Here is a 23,701-nt window from a genome sequence, read left to right on the forward strand (position 1 = left end):
AAAGTAGCTATTGTTTATCTGAAATTCAAATTCATCTGGGCATCCTCTATTTTTATTTTTTAAGTCTGGCAACCCCATCTCCCAGACTCTCACCCACTGACTTCTTCCGTGGCAGGTACTATTGTGACCTCTCAAGAATATGACAGGCAGGGATCACTCCTTTTGAAGCATTATTCACAATAGCAAAGGTAGAAATAGCCCAAATGTCCGCCAATTTGGCTCAAATGTCCATCAGCTTATGAGTAGGTAAACAAAATGTGGTTTATCCATACAATGGAGTATATTCAACCATAAAAAGAATGAAGTACTGATACACGTTACGACACAGACGAATCTTGAAAACATCAAGCTGAGTGAAAGAGGCCGGGGTCACAAAAGGCCACATACTGTATGATTCCACTTGTATTAGGTTGGTGCCAAAGTCATTGCGGTTTTTGTCATTTAGAAGTAATGACAAAAAACCGCAATGACTTTGGCACCAGTGTAATATAAAATGTCTGGAGCAGGAAGAGCCGTGGACACAGAAAGCAGGCTGGTGGTTTCCGGGGGTTGGGGGAGGGTGTGACTGTTAAAATGGGTACAGGTTTCCTTTAGGGGTGATGAAAATAACACGAAATTAGATCATGGTGACACTGCACACCATTGTGAATGTACCGTCAGGAGTGGCAAATTTTACGTTACGTGTAATTAACCACAATCATAATAAAAACAAATTGCTCATGTTAACCTCAATGTACCTCCTCCCTGTGTATCAGGAGTTGGATTGTGTCCCCTCAAAAGATATGTTGAAGTCCCAGCCCCCTGCACCAGTGAATGTGACCTCATTTGGAGATAAGGCCTTTGCAGATGAAAGTAAGTTAAGGTGGGATCATGAGGGTGGGCTCTAATCCAGTATGACTGGGGTCCTCATAAAGAGAAGATGGAGCAGAGAGACACATCAGAACACATGTGGCCACAGAGGCACAGACTGAAGTACTGCAGCTAAAAGCCAAGGAATGACTGGGGCTACCAGAAGCGGGAAGAGACAAGGAAAGATCCTCCCCTTGAGACTTTGGAGGGAGCATGGCCCTGCCAACACTTTGCTTGTGTGAACTTCTGGCCTCCCGAACTGCGAGAGAGACTGTTCTGTGTTGTTTGAAGCCACCAAGTTTGTGGTATTGGTTACAGCATAAGGAGGGCATCCTCTGAGCATCTCCTCCCACTCCCTGTCCCAGCCCAGCCAGAAACTTCCCCCTTGAGCTTTGAGAAGCAGCACAGGACCACAGGTATGTCATTCCATTGCCTCAGTTTTAAATATTTATTTAAAATCCAGAGGGGAAAAGGAGAAACGGAACCCACTGGGGTTTTAATACACTGACATGTGGACAGACGTAAACGAGGACAGCAGGAAAACCCAAGAATGAGACAGAGGCCAGTGGATTCTGGCGGCAGGAGGGATCCGAGCGCTGAGATGAGGCCCGAGCTGCTACAAACATGCACTTCCACGCAGCGCGTCCAGGCTGGGGCGGGGTGGGGGCGAGGATACAGAAGGGGGGACGGGAGAGGGGACGGGCCAGAGTGAGGTATTAAATAATAAAGATCAAATCCAATTCCCAAAGAGACACAACTTTAGGAGAGAAATACACAAACAGAGCCTTTCACATACATTTTCCCCTTCTATAAAAATAATTCCATGGTTAAATAACCTCAATTCCTAGGTTAAAATAACCTCAAAATCCAATTCAAGCGCCGACTTGTTGGCTGATGTAGCACAATTCAGAGAACGCTGAATGTCACTATGGTGTCGAACTCTGAGATTCCCATTATTATTCTGTCTCCTTGACCCAAATTTACACTTGGAGCTAATGACAATGGGTTTCTACAGAATTTAATGACAATGAAAAAGCAGGAACGATGATTGCATCTTGCAAGGACAGGCTCCTGGAAGTGAGGGCCTTGGAAGAGGTGATGCGGCTTCCTGAGATGGTTCCATGTTGATGCTTCACCTCCAAGGCTAGCCCTGACCCAACGCTGCTTTTGTGATTGGTTTCTTCAAGGTCAAGTCTTCACCCAAGACCTCTCCAGGGCACGCTTTCCAAGGCCAGCCTCACCTCCCTCCAGGACCGTGAAGGGCCAAGCCAACATGCTTCACACCCAGGCCTCCCTGCTGCCTTAAAAGGACAGACATTTCAAAGTCCATAAGTTATAAGGGAAATCTCTCTACTTCTGGTTTCTGGTAGGGTTTTGTTTTGTTTTGTTTTGCTTTTTTTTTTTTTTTTCCTTTTTTCTTTTCTTTTTTCCTCCTTAGCAGATTACCTGATGAGCACAAGGGCGATGCTAAGAAAATTGAAAAATTCCCCAAACTTTGTCATTTGGAGGAGAGAGAAAGATGTGGATGATACGCTACATCCAAAAGTTTCTCCAAAGTCTGTGGCAAAATAATGGTAGCACCTTCAGAATCTTAAATAGGGTTGTTTCTTTTTTTTTCCTTAAAAAAAACACATACACTATGAGAGACGATTGCGAGCACCAGCGATTTCACAGTGGGAGGTAGCAAACATGGGCACCCCCAGCCCGAGGATCTCGCCGCTTCCCACACCTGGCTGCTCCTTCCCATCCTCTCACCTCTTTCCCGGGTGAAAAAAAAATAGTAACGCACCTTCTTTTTGTTTGTTTAAATAATATATATATATACTTCTGTCTTTCCTTTTCTCCTTTTTTCATGTCTCCTTTCTAATATTGCACATCAATAGCTCCCTAGCAGGGACCAGCTGACGAGATGCCCCCTTCCCTCAAGTTGGCTTGAATGTGGGGCTCTTTGGGCAGGAAGCTGGGGAGGGAAGGGGGTGGCCGCAGAGCTGAGAGGCCATGGGGCTCAGGCAGGTTGCAGGTCCAGCTTGCTCTGGCTGGCTCTTTGGTTGGTCTTTGGGGCTAAGCTGGGATCCATTGTTCCCAAGGATACCCTATCCCCTCCTACCCCCACCCACTTCTACCGGGCAGACAACAGCTGGGGTCTGCCCAAGGACTCTTGGGCAGGGGAGCTGCCTCTCCTGGAGCTATCTGCCCCTCGGTACCCTCCCCTTGCCTCTTCCTCTTCCCTCCTCCATGAGGCCTAGAGGGGCCAAGAGGTCAGAGGTCAGAGGAAGCACGCAGGTCCAACTTCCAGGCGGTACTGCTTCCCTGATGAGGCAGGAGGGAGGTTGTCCACGCTGACGATGGGCAGCTGTTGGGGGTCTTGGGTCCGGAAGGTGAAGAGTGTCTGATGCCAGCGGCCGTCTTGGACCTGAAAGCGGAAGGAAAAGTGCACACGTACATCCATTGTGGTTCTCATCATACATCATGAGCATTTTTCCTTCCATCTTTCCTCACAATTTTTAACGGCTATACCATATTTCACTGTAGCAATGACCTATATGGCACATTTAGATTGCTTCCACTTTTTTTATTCTTATAAGTAACGCTGTCATGAACATCACTGTAACTAAACCTTTGTGCACATTCTTAATTATTTCCCTAGAACAAATTCCAGAAGGATTGTTCTAAAATTGCTAGACCAAAAAACAAGTACATCTCATATATATATATATATTTATTTATTCAATAAGTTTTTGGGGAACAGGTGGTGTTTGGTTACATGAATAAGGTCTTTAGTGTACACGGTACCCAATGTGTAGTCTTTTATCCCTCACCCCTCTCCCACCCTTTTCCCCAAGTCCCCAAATTCTGTTGTACCATTCTTATGCCTTTGTGTCTTCATAGCTTAGCTCCCCCCAAAATAAGTACCTTTCTAAGGTTTTGGATATATATTAGAGCTGCTATCCAGAAAGCCTCTACCAATTTATTTTTTTCCAATAGCTTCATGCAAGATTGTTGGTTTCCCCACATCCTCATGAACACTGTGTAGTAGTATTAGTTTTGTTTAGTCCTATAAAACTGATTTTTGTCTCCTCTCAACTTTCTGTCTTCCCTTCCCCTGACAACCCACCCTGTTCAGGGCATTTGAAAATGACCAAAACATACATTGAGAAGAAACTAGCCTGACTAGGGTGGTAGCAGGGAGAAGAAACATATCTTCTTTGAAAGAGCCTTGCAAGTAAGCATAACATCTACCAGCCCGAAGAATTTTTACCAGCCCAGACCTCCCCTCAGAGCTTCCCAGAGAGGAAAGTGAATAAAAACGGTTTTAGAAAACTGTTATATTACACAAATATAAAATTATATCTATCACATTAATGTATTACAGTATAAAATGTTAGATATGATCTTATAATAGAAACACTCTATTATAGAAAAATTTCTAAAAAATAGAAAATTTTCCAAACAGGTGTTTTTCCAGTTGTCCCCACATGAGGGGTCTAGGAGGGGCTCTGAGAGTTACCTTGCAGCCATCCATGGACACCTCGGGCCGGAACTGACCCCCAGCTTCAAAAATCTGTCCGTTCCAGGCCCGGAAGCGCACGGCCTGCTTGGCTGGGGTCTGCCCAGTGCCCTCCTGCCACACAGTCATGTTAAGGCAGTGGATGGTGATATGCTGGGTCACCTCAGAGCTTAGCAGGTGCAGGAAATTCATCTGGACCCGGCTGATGGCAAACTCGACCTGTAGAGAAGCAATGGCAGTGAGCAGCTCAGACTGCCTGCCCCCTGCAACACACACACCAAGAGTTCCCTGCTTCTCTAACGAGGGAACAGGGATAGGCCCCTTCCGGGCAAGCATTTCCTGAAATGCTCCCAGACGTGTGCCCCCTTGATAGACAGGGAAACTAAGGTCTGCGTGAGCTGGTCTCACAGGTTCTTGGCTGTGTAAGCGGGAAGGGCCTGCCTGAGTCCAGAGCTAGAGCTTCAAAGGTCGTGATGTCATCTGATCCACTCCCCTACTGTATCGGGGGTCTTTGGGCTGAGCCAGGATCCAGGGGCTCAGCGAGGGAGAGGGTTTTGCCCAAGACTGAGAGGCTCATGGAGTGCAGAGGAAATAAGAGGTGCTTTCTAGACCCTTCCTAAGTCCCAAGACCCCTGTGAGGTGGGGTGGGGTGCTGCCGGAAATGGCAGACCTGAGAACAAACAACAGGGCAGGATTTACGGCTTCAGCGCTTTCCCACACAGAGCCAGGGCCTCTCACTGCCATTGTTTCTGATGGGGAAGGTGACCCAGTCGGGCATTCATGCTGCCAACCCAGGCGCCAACTCCAGCCTCACCCCTCTGCTAGGCAGGTTTGCTGCGTGACCCCAAAACCTTCGAGTCACCAGGGAAGAGAGCCTGTGGAGGCCACCAAGTCCCTGCGGGACAGTGAGCTCTGGCCAAACGGGCAGTTTCGAGTCTGACTTCCCTGTCCTGGCTGAGGGCCTGGCACATGATAGGGACCCAGCAAAGACCTGGCAACTGGCTGGCTGCCTCTCCTAGAGATTCTCAAACTGCCAGTCTAACCCAGTCAGCGCAAGGCATCTCCCAGGGGGTGTGGCTGATGAAATGGGAGGATTCCTTTCCCCTGAAGCCAGAGCAGCTTCTCATTGTGGCATAAATTGCCCCCAAATTCAGAAGGCTTAGTGGAACTACAGACCCACAATCCACTGAGGACCCCTGCGCGAGGGAGCTGTCAGGTCCCACGTGCCACCTGCCTTGGTGTGTTGTTCAGTGACCCTCTACCACCTAAAATGCTCAGCCCAGAAACAGGCACGTGGCATGCAGGCACTGAACATGAGTTAAGTATCTGCATACACAATTCATGCAACATGCTTCAGCTGAACATCACGCTAGTTTTCTCTTTTATTTCACGCAGATGATTATTCATGGTTCCCCAAGCCAGGCCAGCTTGGCCAACTGCTCTGCTTTAGAGATTAGGCAGAAGATTCTATTTGAAGAAAGAATCATCAGCATCATATGACTCGAAAGGGTTTGGAAACCACAGATTAGTCTGACTCACTCCCAATTTATAGATAAGGAAACTGAGTCTCGGAAGGAGGAGAAAACTTTCCCAAGGGCATGCAGTAAGACAGGCACAGCTCGGAACAGAACCTGGGTTGGTTGTGGCCAGGGCAGGCTGGGGATAGAGAGAGACAGCCTGAGGGGCAGTGCGAGAGCTGATGGGTACCTTGGAGGCCGTGATGGGTTTGAGACACGTCTGTCCACCATGCGTGAAGTTGCAGGAGACTTCAATGGTGTCGGATGAGCAGCCAAGGTTTGGATCCACCCAGTAGGTACCTGCAGGCAGTGTGGGATGGAGGTGATGTACGTATCTGGGGATGAGCCCAGACCTTGGTTCTGCAGATGGACCCTGCATCTTGTGACCTGCCGAGCCCCAGGTGAGCATGAAGTCAGCGTGGGTGGGCAGAAAAGGGATTCCTCCAACCAAGAGATCGAAGGAAACCTTCTGGGCAGAGCTCAGAGCTGGCAGAGCCCCAAGAAGGGGGTCATAGGGCTAAGTACTTGCCTATGTTGCTACTGGGAGGTATCCATTTTACAGAGGAGACAACTGACATTGAGAGAGGCTGGGCCACTTGCACAAGGGACTGGGGATCATCTAGTCGAATGGATTCTTCAGGCCTAGGGCTCCTCCTAGGGCCGGCCAGGGGAGGGTAGGAGTCAGGGCTCCCACCCCATCGGGCAGCACTGCTGCTCACATATGGCTCCCCACTGGCCTTCTCAGGAAGCCAAAGGCTTTGCAGCTCAAGAGTGGAACAACCGGCTATCTAGACCCAGCCGCTTGTACAGAGGAGGTAAGGGCGGCCATGGCTTACCCCAGCTCACAGACCCAGTGTGAGGCAGGACTGACATTGGAACTCAGGTCTGTCTGGCTCAGCTTGTCCTTCACAGCACATCAGCTCACACATGAGAGAGGAGAGTCCTCATGCTCAGAAAGGGGGAAATCCTGGCTCGCCCAGGAGCCTGTGACAGGATGGGCCCCGGGGGTGAGGACTCTTGTAGCCTCAGGGGCTTTTTCTGCCAGAGCTCTTGTCTCTTTGCACTGAAATGGTCATTCCCAGCATGTGGATCTGAGGGCTCTGGACGGGTGGCACCACTCCTCTGTATTCCTCCCACCCCAGGAAGCACAAAGTTTGGTATATTGTGAGGCTCTGTGACTGTTGAGTGAATAAATGACTGCCAGTGTGTCTGTCTCGCCGAGGACAAAAACTCAGCCAGAATGAGGCGGAAATCAAATACTCCACCTGCCCAAGCTCCCCGACGCCAGGTGCTCCCACCCCCGGCAGGAAGCTTTCTCACCATCCACCATCTTCTGCTCACAGTCCATGAGGTCCCTGCAGACCCGGGCGGGGTTCTCTTTGGTGCCCAGGGGCGTCTTAATGCTCTGGATGAGGTTGCTGAGGTAGTGTAAGGTTTTAAAGATCTCTCCTCCCTGGTCAAGCACCAGCCGGTCCGGATAGCTGTAACCCTGTCATGAGGAGAGGGTGGCCACTGGGACCTTAGGGTCCTGGTCCAGCCTGGGGTCCAAGTCTCCACAGCCCCAGTTTCTCATGACCTGGGAGATATCTCGGTTCCACAGTCATGGCTAGAGCAGGGGTTGGGCTTCTCTCTATTTTGCAGATAAGAAAATGGGCCAGGATGGCCGGGCGCGGTGGCTCAAGCCTGTAATCCCAGCACTTTGGGAGGCCGAGACGGGCGGATCACGAGGTCAGGAGATCGAGACCATCCTGGCTGACACGGTGAAACCCCGTCTCTACTAAAAAAAAATACAAAAACTTAGCCGGGCGAGGTGGCGGGCGCCTGTAGTCCCAGCTAGCTACTCGGGAGGCTGAGGCAGGAGAATGGCGTAAACCCGGGAGGCGGAGCTTGCAGTGAGCTGAGATCCGGCCAGTGCACTCCAGCCTGGGCGACAGAGCGAGACTCCGTCTCAAAAAAAAAAAAAAAAAAAAAAAAAAAAAATGGGCCAGGGACAAAGTGCAGGAGGAGGGGCTATCACGATGGCTCAGAGGCTTGAAAAGAGCTCAGGGTCAGACCATGTTCTCTGATACGGGACAGGCAGAGCCCTGTGAATAAGGCAGGCGAGGGTGCATGGAACACTCGGCAGCGGCCCCCAATCTCTATCTGCAAAGCGGCCCCCAATCTCTATCTGTGGAGGAAGGTGAGGTGCTGGGGGGAGCTTACTTGGGAGGCACACAGCCCCCACTGGGCTCCCCTAGGGTGGGAGCCAGGGTCTCTGTGAGGCACCAGGAGACGGGACTGGGGCCAGCAGGCACAAGCGCTGGGAGGACTTCAGCTCAGAGAAGGAGCAGTTCTCCACTAGGGGGCAGGAGTGGACAACGGATGCTAAAGAGCCGGCCATTCAGAGTTACCCTGGCCAGAATTCTCCCTTAAGCCTCAGCTTCCAGAGCTACAAATCAGAGCTAAATAAACCCTTCTTCCACTGGGGGTGGCAGAGGTCATGTGTGTGTGTGCATGTGTGTGCACGCATGTGTGGACGTGTGTCAGAAACCAGCAGCCGCTCACCCAATCCATTTCTTCTGCCTGGACAGACGACATCTCCAGCCTTATTTGTACTCTAGCCAACGGGATGGAAGTGGAGTGATGCCAGCCCCATAGAGGTCTGGCCCAGAGACCCTCCTGCACAATTCTCTACACTCTTTTTCCCTGGTGGTGCCTCCCCCTGGTGTGGAGTGACCTTGGGGGCCATGAGTGGGAGAGGAAGAGGGCAGAGCCCCTGGCAGGTAGCCGAGGTCTCTCATCAACACGCCAATTAACTTTTATGTGCAGGAGAAATAAGCCTCTATTCTACCGCCAATGCAGAGTGGGTAGGAGATGCTTGATAAATGGAGCCACTTTCCTTCATCTTGTTAAGGATGTTGCAGATCAGCGCTCTCCTGTGCGGCATCACTGGCCTCTAGAGATGGAAGGGAATGCTTCCCTTTTCCAGCCGCACTGGATCCTGGGCGTCCCCCTCTCTTTCCACAGGAAAGAGTGGACCTCCCCAGATAGACGGTAAGGGGCTCATCCACGCTGTCCTCCACCCTAGACTGTGAGCCCTCTGAGAGTCAAGGCTGTGACTGGCCATCCATCTGTCTCAGCATCCAGCACAAGGAATAAACAGAAATGTTCGTAGGCGGTCTGAGCTGGGGGCAAGTTCCCCATCATGTGGAGAAGGCAAGGCCGCAAAGGGGGCTCCAGACCAAGGCTGGACGAGAGGACATAGGAGTCCCTTCTCAGCCTGGAGTCTTGGAGCTGAGCTGACCACAGGCCAGGGTCTTAGCAGAGCCCCATGGGCTAACCATGAGCTGCTTGCTCCTGAAGAAACGTGGGGGTGAGCCCTGGGAAGCTGCTGTGGGCTGTGGGCAAGCTTCTCTGCCTGACTCCAGCCAGCAAGAACTCGGAGACTCTGAGAGGCCTCCGGAGAAAGCTCAAGGGCTCAGGGCCGCTTTCTGGCCTTGCTCTGCCTGCACTGGCCATGGGACCTTGGACTCACTGCCCACTCTGAGCCTCAGTACCAACCCCCATTTGTGGATGTGAGATGCCACCAAGACCAGGACTCTGAAATGCTCCATGCAGGCCACGTGGAGGGCACTGACCACACGTGGGGCCATTATCTATTTGTGTTTCTCCCAGGAAGGGATCCCGTGTGGGGAGAGCCCCTGGAGATACCTCTGGTCTGAGTGCTCCACTGGTGTCCATCCACGTCTGGAAAGCTACCCCAAGATCATCTTGTTGCTGGGCAGGGAAAAGACAGGGTATGCATCGTGGCCCCCCAGGGTTCTCCACACCCATCAGGCGGGAGCCCCAGGGCCACATTCCCTGGCAGGATCTTAGCCAAGTCATATGTCCTCTTTTCTTGGTCTTTCCTCTCTTTGCAGATAGTCAAAGCTGATCCTGCCATTCCCTCCTCAACATGGTTATAAGACCCAGTTTGAACACTGTGGCCTTGAGCCATGTATGTCTCTTTCCTCTCCCTCATACGTGCTCTGGCACCAGCCGCACTATAGTACTTCTAAGTTCCTAAATACCATGCTCCATCTGGCCATGGGGCCTTTGCTCATGCTGTTCTCATTGCCTGGAGGACTTCTCCCTCCCTTCAATGCACCATCTGGCTATCTCCTCTACCAGTGCTTCTCAAGGAGAGGCCATGATGCCCCCCCAGGGGATATTTGGCAATATCTGGAGACAGTTTGGTTGTTCAAGCTGGGGATGGGGGTACTACTTGCATCTCATGGTTAGAGGCCAGGAATTCTGCTAAACATCCTCCAGGACAGTCACCCACAGCAAAGAATTATGCAAATGTCAGTTGCACTGTCTCAGAAAACCTGCCCTAGACTCATCCTACAGATGTCAGTTGTGATGGGAAGCCTCTCCCGAAGCTTCTGACTCCAGGCTAAGACGAGGGAGGCCCCTTTCTCTATGCCCCCAGTCCCCATGTTTCTCCTTTGGCTCGCACTATAATGGTCTAATATAACTTTGCACCCCCAATTGGCCCTGCCACTGGGCTTGGCAGAGACATAGCTGTGTTCCTGCCATGAAAACAGCAAAAGCCCAGGCCTGGGGTCCAGAACCGGGGACTCTGGAGCTACTCCTCAGGGTCACATCCCAGACCTGACACTTACTAACTGCGTAATCTGGGGAAAGCTACTTAACTCCCTTCCTCAGTTCTTTCATCTTGAAAATGGACCTGATAATAAAACTCCCTCACAAGAACTGCTGAAAGGGACACATGAGTGAATACATGAAAAGCACCTGTAACCCGGGCGCGGTGGCTCATGCCTGTAATCCCAGCACTTTGGGAGGCCGAGGTGGGCAGATGGCTTGAGGTCAGGAGTTCAAGACCAGCCTGGCCAAAATGGTGAAACCCCGTCTCTACCAAAATACAAAAATTAGCTGGGCGTGGTGGTGCGCGCCTATAATCCCAGCTGCAGGAGAGGTTGAGGCAGGAGAATTGCTTGAACCTGGGAGGAGGAGGTTGCAGTGAGACGAGTTCATGCCACTGCACTCCCGCCTGGGTGACACATCAAGACTGCGTCTCAAAAAAGAAAAAGCACTTCTAATGGTGTCTGGCATTGAGCAAGCACTCAATCAGTAGTAGTAGTGATTATTCAAAAAAAAAAAAAAATGCAAAATCCTCTAATTTTCTGTTTTTCCTGGATCTTTTCACTTTCCTTTCCTTGCCTTTCTTACTGATGAGAAGGACAAGGGAAGGCTGCAGAGGAGAGGCCAGAGCTGTCACTCTGTCTTTCAGGACGGTGCAGAGGGAGGGGCAGTGAGAGCAGGCATGAGGAGAGCAGAGCTTCTGAGTGACACATGGCTCAAGGGCTCCTGGCCCATTCAGTCTTTCCTCGAGGCCATGCCCTGGGACGCTCTCGGGGCTTGATGATAATAGTCGTCTAGCTACCGTGCAATAGTGAAATGTGGATGGACTTGTCACAGGGCTTGGGAGGTGTCATGCTCTCAGACAGTGCCACAGTGGCCACCAGGGAGGAACGAAGGGGCCTCAATCCGCCCCCTGGCCCGACTCTCTTTGTTTTTTTGTTTTTTGTTTCTTTTTGAGATGGAGTTTTGGTCTGTTGCCCAGGCTGGAGTGCAGTGGCTCGATCTTGAGTCACTACAGCCTCCTCCTCCTCCTGGGTTCAAGCGATTCTCCTGCTTCAGCCTCTCCTGTAGCTGGGATTACAGGTGCCACCCACCATGCCTGACTATTTATGTATTTTTAGTAGAGATGGGGTTTCACCATGTTGGCCAGGCTGATCTCGAACTCCTGACCTCAGGTGATCTGCTTGCCTCGGCCTCCCAAAGTGCTGGGATTACAGGCATGAGCCACCATGCCTGGCCCCAACTCTCTTTGGATTCACAATCTGAGATGTACGCACCCTTGCAATCAGCCTACGTGTACGAGTACACAGGTAGGGCCATGAACCCAGTGGCTGGAGCATCTTCCCAGATTCAGTCAGGGGCATGTCAAAAACTTAGGTTTCCTGCCTCCTGGCCCAGGGCTCTTTCTGTTACTTCCAAGTCCAAGTCTCCATTATGAAGTGACAAAAGGACCTGGGCATCCCTAGACCCAGCTTAGGGCTCTAGCCACCAGGGCCAGAGAGGGCCAGTGACCTCTTCCCCCGAACCCCTCAGGCCTTACCCCAAGTAGGCAAAAGAGAATGTTTCCAACTTACCAATTGGATAGGACCCCCTGGAGGACCCTGCAAAAGAAGACAGTGGGTCAGTCAAATGACGCGGACAGTGTGCTGCAATCTGGAAGTGTGTCAGGAGACCAGGGAGGCCATCAAAGCATGCAGGACCTGCCAAGCTGGCCTCTGCTCTTCCAGAGGCCTGGTGGGCCCCACTGGGCTGGTCTATGCTTTTCTGGAGGCCTGGCCCCTAGGCGTTACCCCACGTAGGCAAAAGTGAATGTTTGGGGGATGTCCTATACTCTCCTAGGAGTCTTTGGGCTACAAGAAGCATGTGAACCCTGTGAGGTTCAGGGTCAAGGCTTAGTCTGCTGGTGAAGCCTTGAGTCTCCTTCAAAGAAACACCCCAGGAGTCCAAGATGCACCCAGCACTCAGTTACCTACCGGGGGGCCGGGCCGCCCTCTGGGGCCAGGAGGACCCTGGGGGAACAAGAGAAGAGGAGTGAGCCCTGGTCCACAGGGTCTTCATCTCTCCCCATCCCAGTCCCTCCTCAAGCAGACCTGGGCCCCTGGGACAATGGTTCCTCTGGCACAGACGGGATGACGGAGGTCCGGAGGGAGAGAATGTGCCACCGGGAGGAGAACGCAGGCTGCCCGCCCCGTGCCCTGCCCCACAGCCCTCATGCCCAGCCCACTCACCCTCGGACCTTGCAATCCCTGGAGGGAGACAGAAGCAGGGGAGAGAGTTAGGGAACCTGGCTGAGCCATGGCCCCACCCTGGTAGCCCACCCCTCCCCCACCCCTGCAGTGCTGCGCCCCTCAGCCCCAGCCCATCCACTTACCCAGTCCCCACGGCTGCCTTTGTCACCCTTCGGACCCTGCAACAAACCACGGCCCAGTGAGACAGGGCCCAGAGGGGAAGCCCCATTTCCAGATGGGGAAACTGAAGCTCAGACTGGCACTGAGTCACACAGTCAATCCGGAGCCAGGAGTCTTCCTGCCCAACCCCTGCACATACCGGGAGTCCCGAAGGTCCCAGGATTCCGAGGGGCCCGATGATGCCTTCCTTTCCCTAAAGGAGACAGAAAGGCTCATGTGTCCTTGTTCCAGGGCCTGGGGAACAGACACCGGGAAGCGTGTGGAGAGCGGCCCGAGCATCGCAAGGGAGTGGAAGGGAGACCAGGCCATGCATCTCCTGAGCCCCTCCTGTATGCCTAGGGGTGGGCTTCAAGAGTGGAAGGAGGGAAGGATGGGGGCCAAGCTGGCGGGAATGGCAGGAGTGAAGGTGGGAACCAAGCCTGTGGGCAGAGAGGACTCAAGAATCGAGGAGGATGAAGATTGGGCCTAGAACAATCATCTCTGCTGCGACAGCAGGAAGGGGACTCACCATCAAACCGGGTGGCCCCCGAGGACCCTGGATGCCTTTGAAGCCGATGTCTCCAGGGGGGCCCTGTGGGAAGCGGAGAAAGGGCTGTCTGTACTTGGCAGCCGCTGGGTAAAGGGCCCCCACAGCTCCCTCACTCCTAGGGTCTGCCAACCTCTGCCCTCCCTGTCAAGAGAGGCCTTACCTGAGAGGCCCCAGAAGGAGTAAGAAGCACCTACAATTATTCAGCAGGTACCAGCAGTGTGCTGGCTCGGTGCTGTGCGGCATATGCCTCTGGTCTTTATTTTTGCAAGTCTTCTACTGTCATTGCTCCCATTTTACAGATGAGGAAACCAAGGCTTAGAGAGACTAAGTGACTTGCACAAGGCACAGAGCAGGTAATCGTGTAACTGGGCTTGGAACCTAGATCTGCTGGAGTACTGGGGGATGAGGGTGTTCGTGCCTGACTCTGGCTGTGTCCCAGCCAATGTTTTCAGTGCTCCATAAATACTTGTTGAATGAATAAATGAATGAATGGGGTGGATGGATAGGACCCCAGAGGAACAGTGAGCACTGGGAGCCCGTACCTTAGGTCCGAAGAGACCTGCCATTCCTGGGAAGCCCATCTCACCAGAGTCGCCCTGCGGGGAGAACAGGAAGTGATGGAGCAAGTGAGGTCATGGCGAGCGTGTCCCGCCAGCCACCCAGGGCCTCAGGGCCTGCCTTTTCCCTCCCAGCCTCTCCAGGGATATTGGTGACTCCTCTGTGAGGCAATCAAGTGAGTGTGAACAGCCCACAGAATAGCTGCCAGTCCACCTGTGCTCCAAGGGGAGCCTGTGATCCGTCAGATGAGAAAGCAGAGCCCGGCTCAGGGGTTCCACAGGGGAGGCTCTGCCACACTCAGGAGCTCCTGTCCCAGGTCTTCAAGGGACAGAATAACAGGACCCGCAGCCTCCTCCCACGGCCCTGAAAAGCTCTGTTAAGGAAGGATCCCCTAAAAATAACCCAGTTCGCTGAGGGCCTGTTATGTGCTGCATGTTTTGCCTGTACCACCACACTTCCATGCTCCCACATCAACCCAGGGACACACCATATCCCCTGTTCACAGATGAGGAAACAGGCTCAGAGAGGGCAGGAACTTGCTGAAAGTCACACAGACACCATGTTGTGGACTGCGCTAGATTCAAACCCAGTGTGAATAACTTCAGGAACCTTTGGCCTCCTCTCCTGACCTCTGCTCCCAATCTTGCAAAGGGTTAAGAGAGCCATTGGCAAGGGGGGATGCTGGGGCCTGAGCCAAGAAGGGAGGGCTGGGGCCCCCTGGGGACAGAGGAGCCTGCCATTCTTGCACATTCTTGGGACTTGGCCTTCAAGCTCATGAGCAGAAAGCCATCAGTTAGAACCTCCTAGCCCTTGTATTATAAGATCAGGAGAAGTCGCCTCCCTTTCCTGAGCCTCAGTTTCCTCATCTGTAAAATAGGATACTCCCTCCCAAAGGGGCTGGAAGGATGCAATGAGACCAGGCAGGTCAAGACCCAGTGCTGAAGGAGGTAGGCTGAGGGGTCAGGGTTCAAGAGGGTCCCATTTAATCTAAATTCTACCTGTTCATTTTTAAAAGATAATAGCTTAATTGAGCTATTGGTGCTTCTCTTGGTGGCTTTGATTTGTCTTATAAATGCTTATTGGATATTTGTGTATCTCCTTTGGAAAAAAAATGTCTACTTGAATACTTTGTCCATTTTAAATTTGGATTGTCTTTTTATTCTTGAGTTTAAGGGTTCTTTATATATTAGAGATACATGTTCCTTATCAGATATATGATTTGTAAATACTTTCTCCCCTACTGTGAGTTTTTTCACTTTCTTGATGGTGCCTTTTGAAGCACAAAGGTTTTTGATTTTGATGAAATCCAATCTATGTACTTTGCTTTTGTTGCTTGTGCTTTTGGTGTCATAGCTAAGAAACTATTACCTAACACAAGTTTATAAAAATGTGTTTTTATGTTTTCTAATAGTTGTACAGTTTTAGCCTTTACATTGGTCTGTAATTCATTTTTAGTTAATTTTTGCCTGTGGTGTGAAGCAGAGGTCCAACTTACTTCCTTGGTATGTGATATGTGACTGTGTGATCGTCTCAGCACTGTTTACTGAAAAAAAATTCTTTTCCCATTCAATTGCCCTAGCACTCTTGTTAAAAACAATGGACATAAATGTGAGGTTTTATTCCTGTCTTGATTACTATACTTTGGTAATAAGTTTTGAAATTGGGAAGTGTGAGTTGTCCAACTTTGATCTTCTTTAAAGATCAACATTTGGGTATTCTGGGCCACTTGCATTTCCATATGAATTTTAGGATCAATTTGTCAGATTTTGTGAAAAAGTCAGCTTGGATTTTGATAGGGATTATATTTAATCTGTAGCTCCGTTTGTGGTAAGTACAGCCATCTTAACCATACTAAGTCTTCTGATCTATGAATATGGGATGTCTTTGCATTTATTTGGGTTTTCTTTTATTTCATCAACATTTTGAATTTTTCAGTGAACATGCCTTGCACTTTTTTTTTTTAAGATGGGGTCTTGAACTGTTGCCCAGGCTGGACTTGAACTCCTGGGCTCAAGAGATCCTCCCATCTCAGCCTCCTGAGTAGCTGGGACTATAGGCACATGCCACCATGCCCAGCTTCTTTCACTTCTTTTGTTAGATTTATTCCTATTTCATTCTCTTTGATGCCATTATAAATGGAAATGTTTTATTAATTTCATTTTTGAATTGTTCATTGCTAGTGTATAGAAATATAATTGATGTTTGCATGTTATATATGTAAACAACATTTTTTGTGTATTGATCTTATATCCTGCAAACTTTGGTTTATTAGTTCTAATCATTTTGTTCAGTACAATGTTGAATAGAAGTGGTAACAGTGGACATCCTTGGCTTGTTCCTGATCTTGGGGGAAGTGTTCAGTCCTCTACTATTAAATATGATGATACCTGTGGGATTTTCATAGATATTCCTCATCAGGTTAAGGATGCTCCCTCCTGTTCCTAGATTGTTGTGTTTTTTTAATCACGAAAGGGTGTTGGATTTTGTCAAATGCTTTTTCTGCATCTATTGAGATGACTGTATAATGTTTGTCCTTTATTTTATTAATAGTGTATTACACTGATTTCCAACAGTTGAACCAGCTTTGCATTTCTAGGATAAATCTCACTTTGTCATGGTGTAGAATCCTTTAGGCATATTGCTGAATTTGGCTTTCTTCGTATTTTATTAAAGATTTTTGTATCTGTATTCATAAGGCATATTTGTCTGTTGATTTCTTTCTTGTGACACCTTTTTCTCGTTGGGGTATCAGGATAATACCAGTTTCACAGAACCAGTTGTGAGATGTCCTAACTGTTCATTTTTGCACTCTGATGGCTGTCTCCTATACACCCATCAGGTGCAAAGAAGGGGTAATTTTAAAAACAGTCTTACTAAAGTGAAACTGAAGATGATAACTGTACTATTTAAATTGTATAATCTGATTTGTTTTGACATTCTGTATACACACTTATAATTGTCACAGCCAAGACAATAACATCCCATAGCCCCAAAGTTTCCTCACACCCTTTTATAATCTTTCTTTCCTGCCTACCCTCCCATCTCCAAGAACCACTGATCTATTTTCTTTCCAGGCAGATTAGTTTGCATTTTCTATAATTTTATGTAAATGAAACCACACAGTCTATACTATTTTTTATCTGAGGTCTTTCACTCAGCCTAATTATTCTGAGAATCATCTATGTTGTTGCATATATTAATAGTTGATCCATTTACTGATGAATTATATTTCATTGTATAAATATACCACACTTTATCTAGTCACCTGCTGATACACATTTGAGGTTTTTTCCAATTTGGGGCTATTATAAATAACGCTGCTAAGCCCCTTCAAGTATACTCTTTGTGTGGCCGAATGTCCTTATTTATGTAGGGTAAATATATATGAGTGGAATGATTGGATTACACAGTAAGGATATGCTTAACTTTCAAAGAAGCGGCCCAACTGATTCCATAGTGATTGTACCACTTTAAATTCCCATTATCAGAGTGTGAAAGTTTCAGTTGCTCCATGTCTTTGCCAACACTTGGTATGGTTAGTCTTTTAAAACTCTTCACTATTCTAATAGGTGTGCTGTAGCATCTTACTGCGGTTTGAATGAGCATTTGTCTAATGACTAATGATATTAGTCTTTTTTTCATGTGCTTATTTGCTTATCAGTATACTTTTTTTGAAGTGTCTATTCAAATCTTCTGCCCGTTTTTAAAAATTGGGCTGCTTATTTTTATTACTGAGTTTTGAGAGTTCTTTATAGGTTCTGGATACAAATCCTTAATCAGATATATGATTCAGAAATATTTTCTCCCAGTATGTGACTTGTCTTTTCATTCTTTTAATAGTGTCCTTTGAAGAGAAAAAGTTTTAAATGTTGTTGAAGTCTGATTTATCACATTTTCTTTTATGGGTCATGTTTTTGGTATCATATCTAAGAAATCTTTGTTTTATCAAGTTCTTGAAGATGTCCTTCTATGTTCTAGAAGTGTTTTAATTTTCAGTTTTACATTTAGATGTATGATCCAGATTGAGTTAATTTTTGTACATGTTATGAGGCATCACTTGTCTGGCACCATTTGTTAGGAAAGACTATTTTGTACTTGCTGAATCATCTTTGCGCTTTTGTTAAAAATCAGTTGTCCAGGCTGGGCGTGGTGGCTGATGCCTGTAATCCCAGCAATTTGGGAGGCTGAGGTGGGTGGATTACCTGAGGTCGGAAATTCGAGACCAGCCTGACTAACATAGAGAAACTCTGTTTCTACTAAAAATACAAAATTAGCTGGGTGTGGTGGTGCATGCCTGTAATCCCAGCTACTTGGGAGGCTGAATCAAGCAGGAGAATCGCTTGAACCCAGAGGCGAAGGTTGCAGTGAGCCAAGATCGTGCCATTGCACTCTAGCTTGGGCAACAAGAGTGAAACTCCATCTCAAAAAACAAAACAAAACAAAACAGTTGTTCATATATGTATGGTATATGTCTGGGCCTTTTATTCTGTTCCTTTGATCTATTAGTTCATTTATGGCAATACCACAGTTTCGTGATGGCTGCAGATTTGTAATAAGTCTTGAAATCAAGTGCCATTAGTCCGCCAACTTTGCTCTTCTTTTTCAATGTTGTTTCAGTTATTCTAGGTCCTTTATATTTCATATGTATATTAGGATCAGCTTGTCATTTTCTACATGAAAACCTGATAAGTTTTAGATTGGAATTGTGTTGAATCTATACACCAATTTGAATAAATGTGATATCTTAATATTGAGTCTTTTGACATATGCCCACAGTATATATCTCCATTTATTTAAGTCTTCCTCAATTTCTCTTGCCAGTGTTCTATAGTTCTCAGTGTACATATATAGTTGTCAGATGTATCTCTAAGTATTTCATGTTTTTATGCTATTATAAATAGTATTGCTTTTTAGATTTCCATTTCTTATCATTTGTTGCTAGTGTACAGAAATGCAATTCATTTGTGCACATTGATTAGTGTATAGAAATGCAATTCCTTTATGCATATTGCTTAGTTTATACAATCACAATTCATTTGTGCATATTGATCAGGTGTCCTGTGATTTTGTTAAATTCACTTATTCTAGTAGCTTTATTGTAGATACCAATGGTTATTCTACGTAGACAATCATTTCTTCTACAAATGAAACGTTTTAATTCTTCCTTTTTGATATGAATGCCTCTTATTTGTTTTTCTTGCCTTATTGCCCTGGCAAGAATTGCCAGTACAATGTTGAAAAGAAGTGGTAAGGACAGATATCCTTGACTTGTTTCTGCTCTGCTCCTTGGAAAAAAGCATTCAGTCAATCACTATAAGTATGATGTTGACTAGGTTTTTCATGGATGTCCTTTATCAAGTTGAGGAACTTCTATACCTAGTCTATTGAGAGTTTTTATCAGAAGTGGAGTTAGATTTTTGTCAAATGCATTTCCTGCAACTACTGAGATGATCAAATGGGATTTCTTTTTGAGTTTGTTAATATAGTGAATTATATTGATTTATTTTCAAATGTTATACTATCCTTGTGTTTCTAAGATAAACCCCACTTGGTCTTGATGTATTATCTTTATATATTCTTAGGTTCGTCTAACTAAAATTTTATCGAGAACTCTGGTAGCTATATGTATGAGGCATATTGGTCTATTGTTTCCTTTTCTTGTAATATCTTTGTCTGGCTTTGACATCAGCCTCAAGGAAAGAGTTGGGAATTATTTTTCTCCTCTTCAATGTTCTGGAATAGTTATGTAGAATTGGTATTATTACTTTTTTTCTTTCTTTTTTTTCTTTTTTTGAGATGGAGTCTCTCCCTGTCGCCCAGACTGGAGTGCAATGGAGCGATCTTGGCTCACTACAACCTCTATCTCCCAGGTTCAAGTGATTCTCCTGCCTCACCCTCCTGAGTACTGGGATTACAGGTGTGCACCACCACACCCAGCTAATTTTTTTTTTTTTTCATATTGTTAGTAGAGACAGGGTTTCACCATATTGGTCAGTCTGGTCTCGAACTGCTGACCTCGTGATCCGCCCACCTCAGCCTCCCAAAGTGCTGGGATTACAGGTGTGAGCCACCACACCCGGCCGTTATTATTTCTTTTGTAAATGTTTAGTAGCATCTACCAGTGAAGGCATCTGGGCCCAGAGTTTTCTTTGTGGGAAGCTCTAACCACAAATTCGATTTCTTTAATAGATATAAGGCAATTTAGGTTATCAGTCTCTTCTTGAGTGACCTTTGGTAGTTTTGTCTTTCTTTTTTTTTTTTTTTGAGACGGAGTCTTGCTCTGTCCCCCAGGCTGGAATGCAGTGGCGTGATCTCGGCTCACTGCAAGCTCCGCCTCCGGGGTTTACGCCATTCTCCTGCCTCAGCCTCCTCCTGAGTAGCTGGGACTACAGGCGCCCGCCACCTCGCCCGGCTAGTTTTTTGTATTTTTAGTAGAGACGGGGTTTCACTGTGTTAGCCAGGATGGTCTCGATCTCCTGACCTTGTGATCCGCCCACCTTGGCCTCCCAAAGTGCTGGGATTACAGGCTTGAGCCACTGCACCTGGCCAGTAGTTTTGTCTTTCAAGGAATTTGTCCATTCCATCTAAGTCTTTTTTTTTTTTTTTTTTTTTTGAGACGGGGTCTTGCTCTGTTGCCCAGGCTGGAGTGCAATGGCGTGATCTCAGCTCACTGTAAGCTCTGCCTCCAGGGTTCAAGTGATTCTCCTGCCTTAGCCTCCCAAGTAGCTGGGAGTACACGCACCTGCCACCACGCCCAGCTAATTTTTATATTTTTAATAGAGACGGGGTTTCACCATGCTGGCCAGGATGGTCTCGATCTTTTGACCTCATGATCCGCCCACCTTGGCCTCCCAAAGTGCTGGGATTACAGGCATGAGCGACTGCACTGGGCCCATTTCATCCAAGTCTTTAAATTTATTGGCGTAAAGTTGTTTATAATATTCCCTTATTATCCTTTAAATTTCTGTCATATCTGTAGTGACACTGCTCCCCTATCCCTGATCTGAAATTAGTAACTTCTGTATTCTCTCTCTCTCTTTTTTTTTTTTTAGTTTGCTGATAAGTCTGGCAAGAGGTTTATCAGTTTTACAGATCTCAAAAAGCTAACTTTTGATTTTCCTTTTTTTTTGGGGGGGGTTTATTTTTGATCTTCTTTATTTTCTTCCTTCTGATTACTTTGTTTTAAATTTGCCTTCTCCAGCCCCAACCCTCAGTTTCTTAAGATGGAATCTGAGACCATTTATTTGAGACCTTTGTTCTTTTCTAACACAGAAGTTATTACTATAAAGATCTCCCTATATATCAACAGCATTTCGCCAATTTTTACATGCCCTTTTTTTATTTTCATTCAATTCAAAATACTAACTTCCCTTTTGATTTCTTCTTTGACCCATGGGTCATTTAGACATTTGTTACTTAGTTTCCAAATATTTGGAGATTTTTCAGATCTCTCTGTTACTGATTTATAATTTAATTTCATTATGGTAAGAGAACATTCTTTGTGTGATTTGAATCCTTTTAAATTTTTAAAGAATGTATTGATAAAATATTTATTTATACTATTAAGTAAATTACTTAATATTTATATTGTTTATATTACTAAAATATTTTATTAATAAAATTTATTGATTGATTTTAAGGTTCAAAATAGTGTCTGTCTTGGTAAATGTTCTGAATGAACTTACAACGAATGCGTATCTTGCTGATATTGGATGTGGTGTTCTATAAATGTCAATTAGGTCACGTTGGTTGATAATACAGTTCAAGACATCCTTACTGATCTTCTATTTGCTTCTGTTCTACCCATTAGGAGAGAAATATATTGAAATCCTTGGGTATAATTGTGATTTTGTCTATTTCTCCTCGTAGCTTTATCAGTCTTTGCCTGACTATTTTGAAGATCTATTGTTAGATGCATAAACATTTATGATTCTTATGCAATTCTGATAAGTTGGCTTCTTTGTCATTATGAAAATACACTCTTTATGACTGTTAGTAGTCTTTGCTCTGAAGTCCGTTTCATCTGATATCAAAATAGCTACTCCAGCTGTTTGGGATGAATGTTAGCACAGTATGTCTTTTTCTATATCTATCTTTAACCTACTTGTATCTTTATATTTGAAGTGGATTTCTTGTAGCAGTAGACGTAGTTGGGTCTTGCTTTTTCATCCACTCTGACAATCTCAGCTTTAACTGGGGTATTGAAATGGCTTGCTATGTGTTTTCTATTTGCCCTGTTTATTCTCTGTTCATTCTTCCTTCTTTTTCTAGGCGGGGTGAGCTGAATGTAGCCTCTGGGACGGGGATGAAGGCAGCGAGGCACAGAATGAGCACTGGACTGAGAGTCAGCAGAGCCCACCTTCTGGTTGTGATCACCCTCTCCTCATTCTGAAGGGACCACTCAGATCTCTTTCCTCAGCCTCCCCCACCACCTGGTTGAGGGGTGGCAGAATGGTACCTGGTACTCAGATTTCATCCCCTGTCACAGAGCAAGGAGGTGGCATCTGAGTCAGTGTGTTAGTGTGTGTGAGTGTGCATGTGTTTGTACATGTAGGTGGATGTGAGTGTGTGCATGCTTGTGTGGGCATGTGTATTCTTTGGGGTTCACTCACCGGCTGGCCTTTGGACCCAGGCTCCCCCTGGTTTCCAGGGAGCCCCGTTCTGCCCTCCGTCCCTCGTTTGCCAGGGGGACCCAGCTGTCCGGGTAACCCACTCTCACCCTTAAAGAAACACAAAAAAATCACCAAAGTGGGAAGGGGTTCTAAGGGAGGAGGAGGTGGAGGGGGCCTAGGGCAGCCAGAACAGTGATTCCACAGGGTACCCGAGATTGCAGAATGCTGGGGCAACAAATGGAGGCCTGGTGGAGTGGGGGTGACAAGACTTTCACCTCCCAAAGAGGAAGGTCTCTGCCTCTCCCCTCGCATTCTGGGCCCTGCCTTCCCAGCTCCTCTCCTGCAATTCCTCTCCTCCTTATTGCTTTTCCCCAACAGCATGCAGTTCCCTCCTCCAAACCTCAGCTCACACCCCTAGAATGCCTCCTCCCCATTTATTTATTTATTTTTATTTTTTCAGACAGAGTCTCGCTCTGCCGCCCAACCTGAAGTGCAGTGGTGGGATTTCAACTCACTGCAACCTCCGCCTCCCCAGTTCAAGCGGTTCTCCTGCCTCACCCTCCTGAGTAGATGGGACTACAGGCACCTGCCACCAGCCCCGGCTAATTTTTGTATTTTTAGTAGAGACGGGGTTTCCCCATGTTGGCCGGGCTGGTCTCGAACTCCTGATCTCAAGTGATCCGCCCGCCTCAGCCTCCAAAGTGTTGGGATTACAGGCGTGAGCCACTACGTAGCCACCTTTTCCCCTTCTATTCTCATTCAAATCTTCTCTGGGTCAAGGCCATCGCTCCCTCTGCCTCCTATGTCTCAGAGGGTTCCAATCTTTCCTCAATTAAACCTCGAGCCCAGGAAGGGCAAAAACCACATCTGAGTCATTCATCTACATCTCCCCTTCAGAGTCCAGCCCTTGGCTCTAACGGATTCATGGCGGCCCCCTCCTCCCACGCTGCACTGGGAAGCTTTCTAAGGATGCCTTGGGGATCCCGGCTGCAAGCAACATCTGTTGTTCCACAAATGTCCACGAGAGGGCGTCCGTGGACAACTCAAAAACCATACTGGTACGGGCGGTATTTATAGTTACCCCAATGAACTATCAG

At 47.4% G+C, this 23,701-nt stretch overlaps 2 protein-coding genes and 1 long non-coding RNA gene across 7 annotated transcripts in view; 1 reads left to right on the forward strand and 2 right to left on the reverse strand.

Moving 5' to 3' along the window:
* Window positions 1–23,701, reverse strand: part of ATP6V1G1 (ATPase H+ transporting V1 subunit G1) — a 307,353-nt gene that overhangs the window by 281,955 nt on the left and 1,697 nt on the right. Inside the window, exon 1 of one of the 3 annotated variants that reach the window (XM_050761046.1) lies at window positions 12,684–12,693. The exons of 1 other annotated variant lie outside the window; for it this stretch is intronic. The gene's annotated coding sequence lies outside the window, so the exon portion shown is untranslated. Of the gene's footprint in view, window positions 1–3,056; window positions 3,067–12,683; window positions 12,694–23,701 lie in introns of those variants that run through there. One more of the 3 variants, XM_050761050.1, reaches the window with a different exon arrangement.
* COL27A1 (collagen type XXVII alpha 1 chain) overlaps window positions 1,274–23,701 on the reverse strand; it is a 158,681-nt gene continuing 136,253 nt past the window's right edge. For 2 of the 3 annotated variants that reach the window (XM_050760966.1, XM_050760965.1), the window contains 13 exons: window positions 22,605–22,712; window positions 13,977–14,030; window positions 13,414–13,476; window positions 13,045–13,098; window positions 12,869–12,904; window positions 12,726–12,743; window positions 12,471–12,506; window positions 12,072–12,098; window positions 9,565–9,630; window positions 7,195–7,363; window positions 6,065–6,174; window positions 4,358–4,576; window positions 1,274–3,262 (listed from right to left, as the gene is read on the reverse strand). In XM_050760966.1, the coding sequence (XP_050616923.1) occupies window positions 3,116–3,262; window positions 4,358–4,576; window positions 6,065–6,174; window positions 7,195–7,363; window positions 9,565–9,630; window positions 12,072–12,098; window positions 12,471–12,506; window positions 12,726–12,743; window positions 12,869–12,904; window positions 13,045–13,098; window positions 13,414–13,476; window positions 13,977–14,030; window positions 22,605–22,712 (1,107 nt within the window). In that variant the 3' untranslated portion in view covers window positions 1,274–3,115. The remainder of the gene's footprint in view (window positions 3,263–4,357; window positions 4,577–6,064; window positions 6,175–7,194; window positions 7,364–9,564; window positions 9,631–12,071; window positions 12,099–12,470; window positions 12,507–12,725; window positions 12,744–12,868; window positions 12,905–13,044; window positions 13,099–13,413; window positions 13,477–13,976; window positions 14,031–22,604; window positions 22,713–23,701) is intronic. The other variant, XM_050760967.1, reaches the window with a different exon arrangement.
* On the forward strand, window positions 7,537–23,194 carry LOC126937547 (uncharacterized). Its single transcript, XR_007719770.1, has 3 exons — window positions 7,537–8,053; window positions 22,264–22,446; window positions 23,065–23,194. It is a non-coding gene; the product is annotated as an uncharacterized LOC126937547 (long non-coding RNA).

This window comes from Macaca thibetana, chromosome 15 (genome assembly GCF_024542745.1).
Source record: "Macaca thibetana thibetana isolate TM-01 chromosome 15, ASM2454274v1, whole genome shotgun sequence".
NCBI lineage: Eukaryota > Metazoa > Chordata > Mammalia > Primates > Cercopithecidae > Macaca > Macaca thibetana.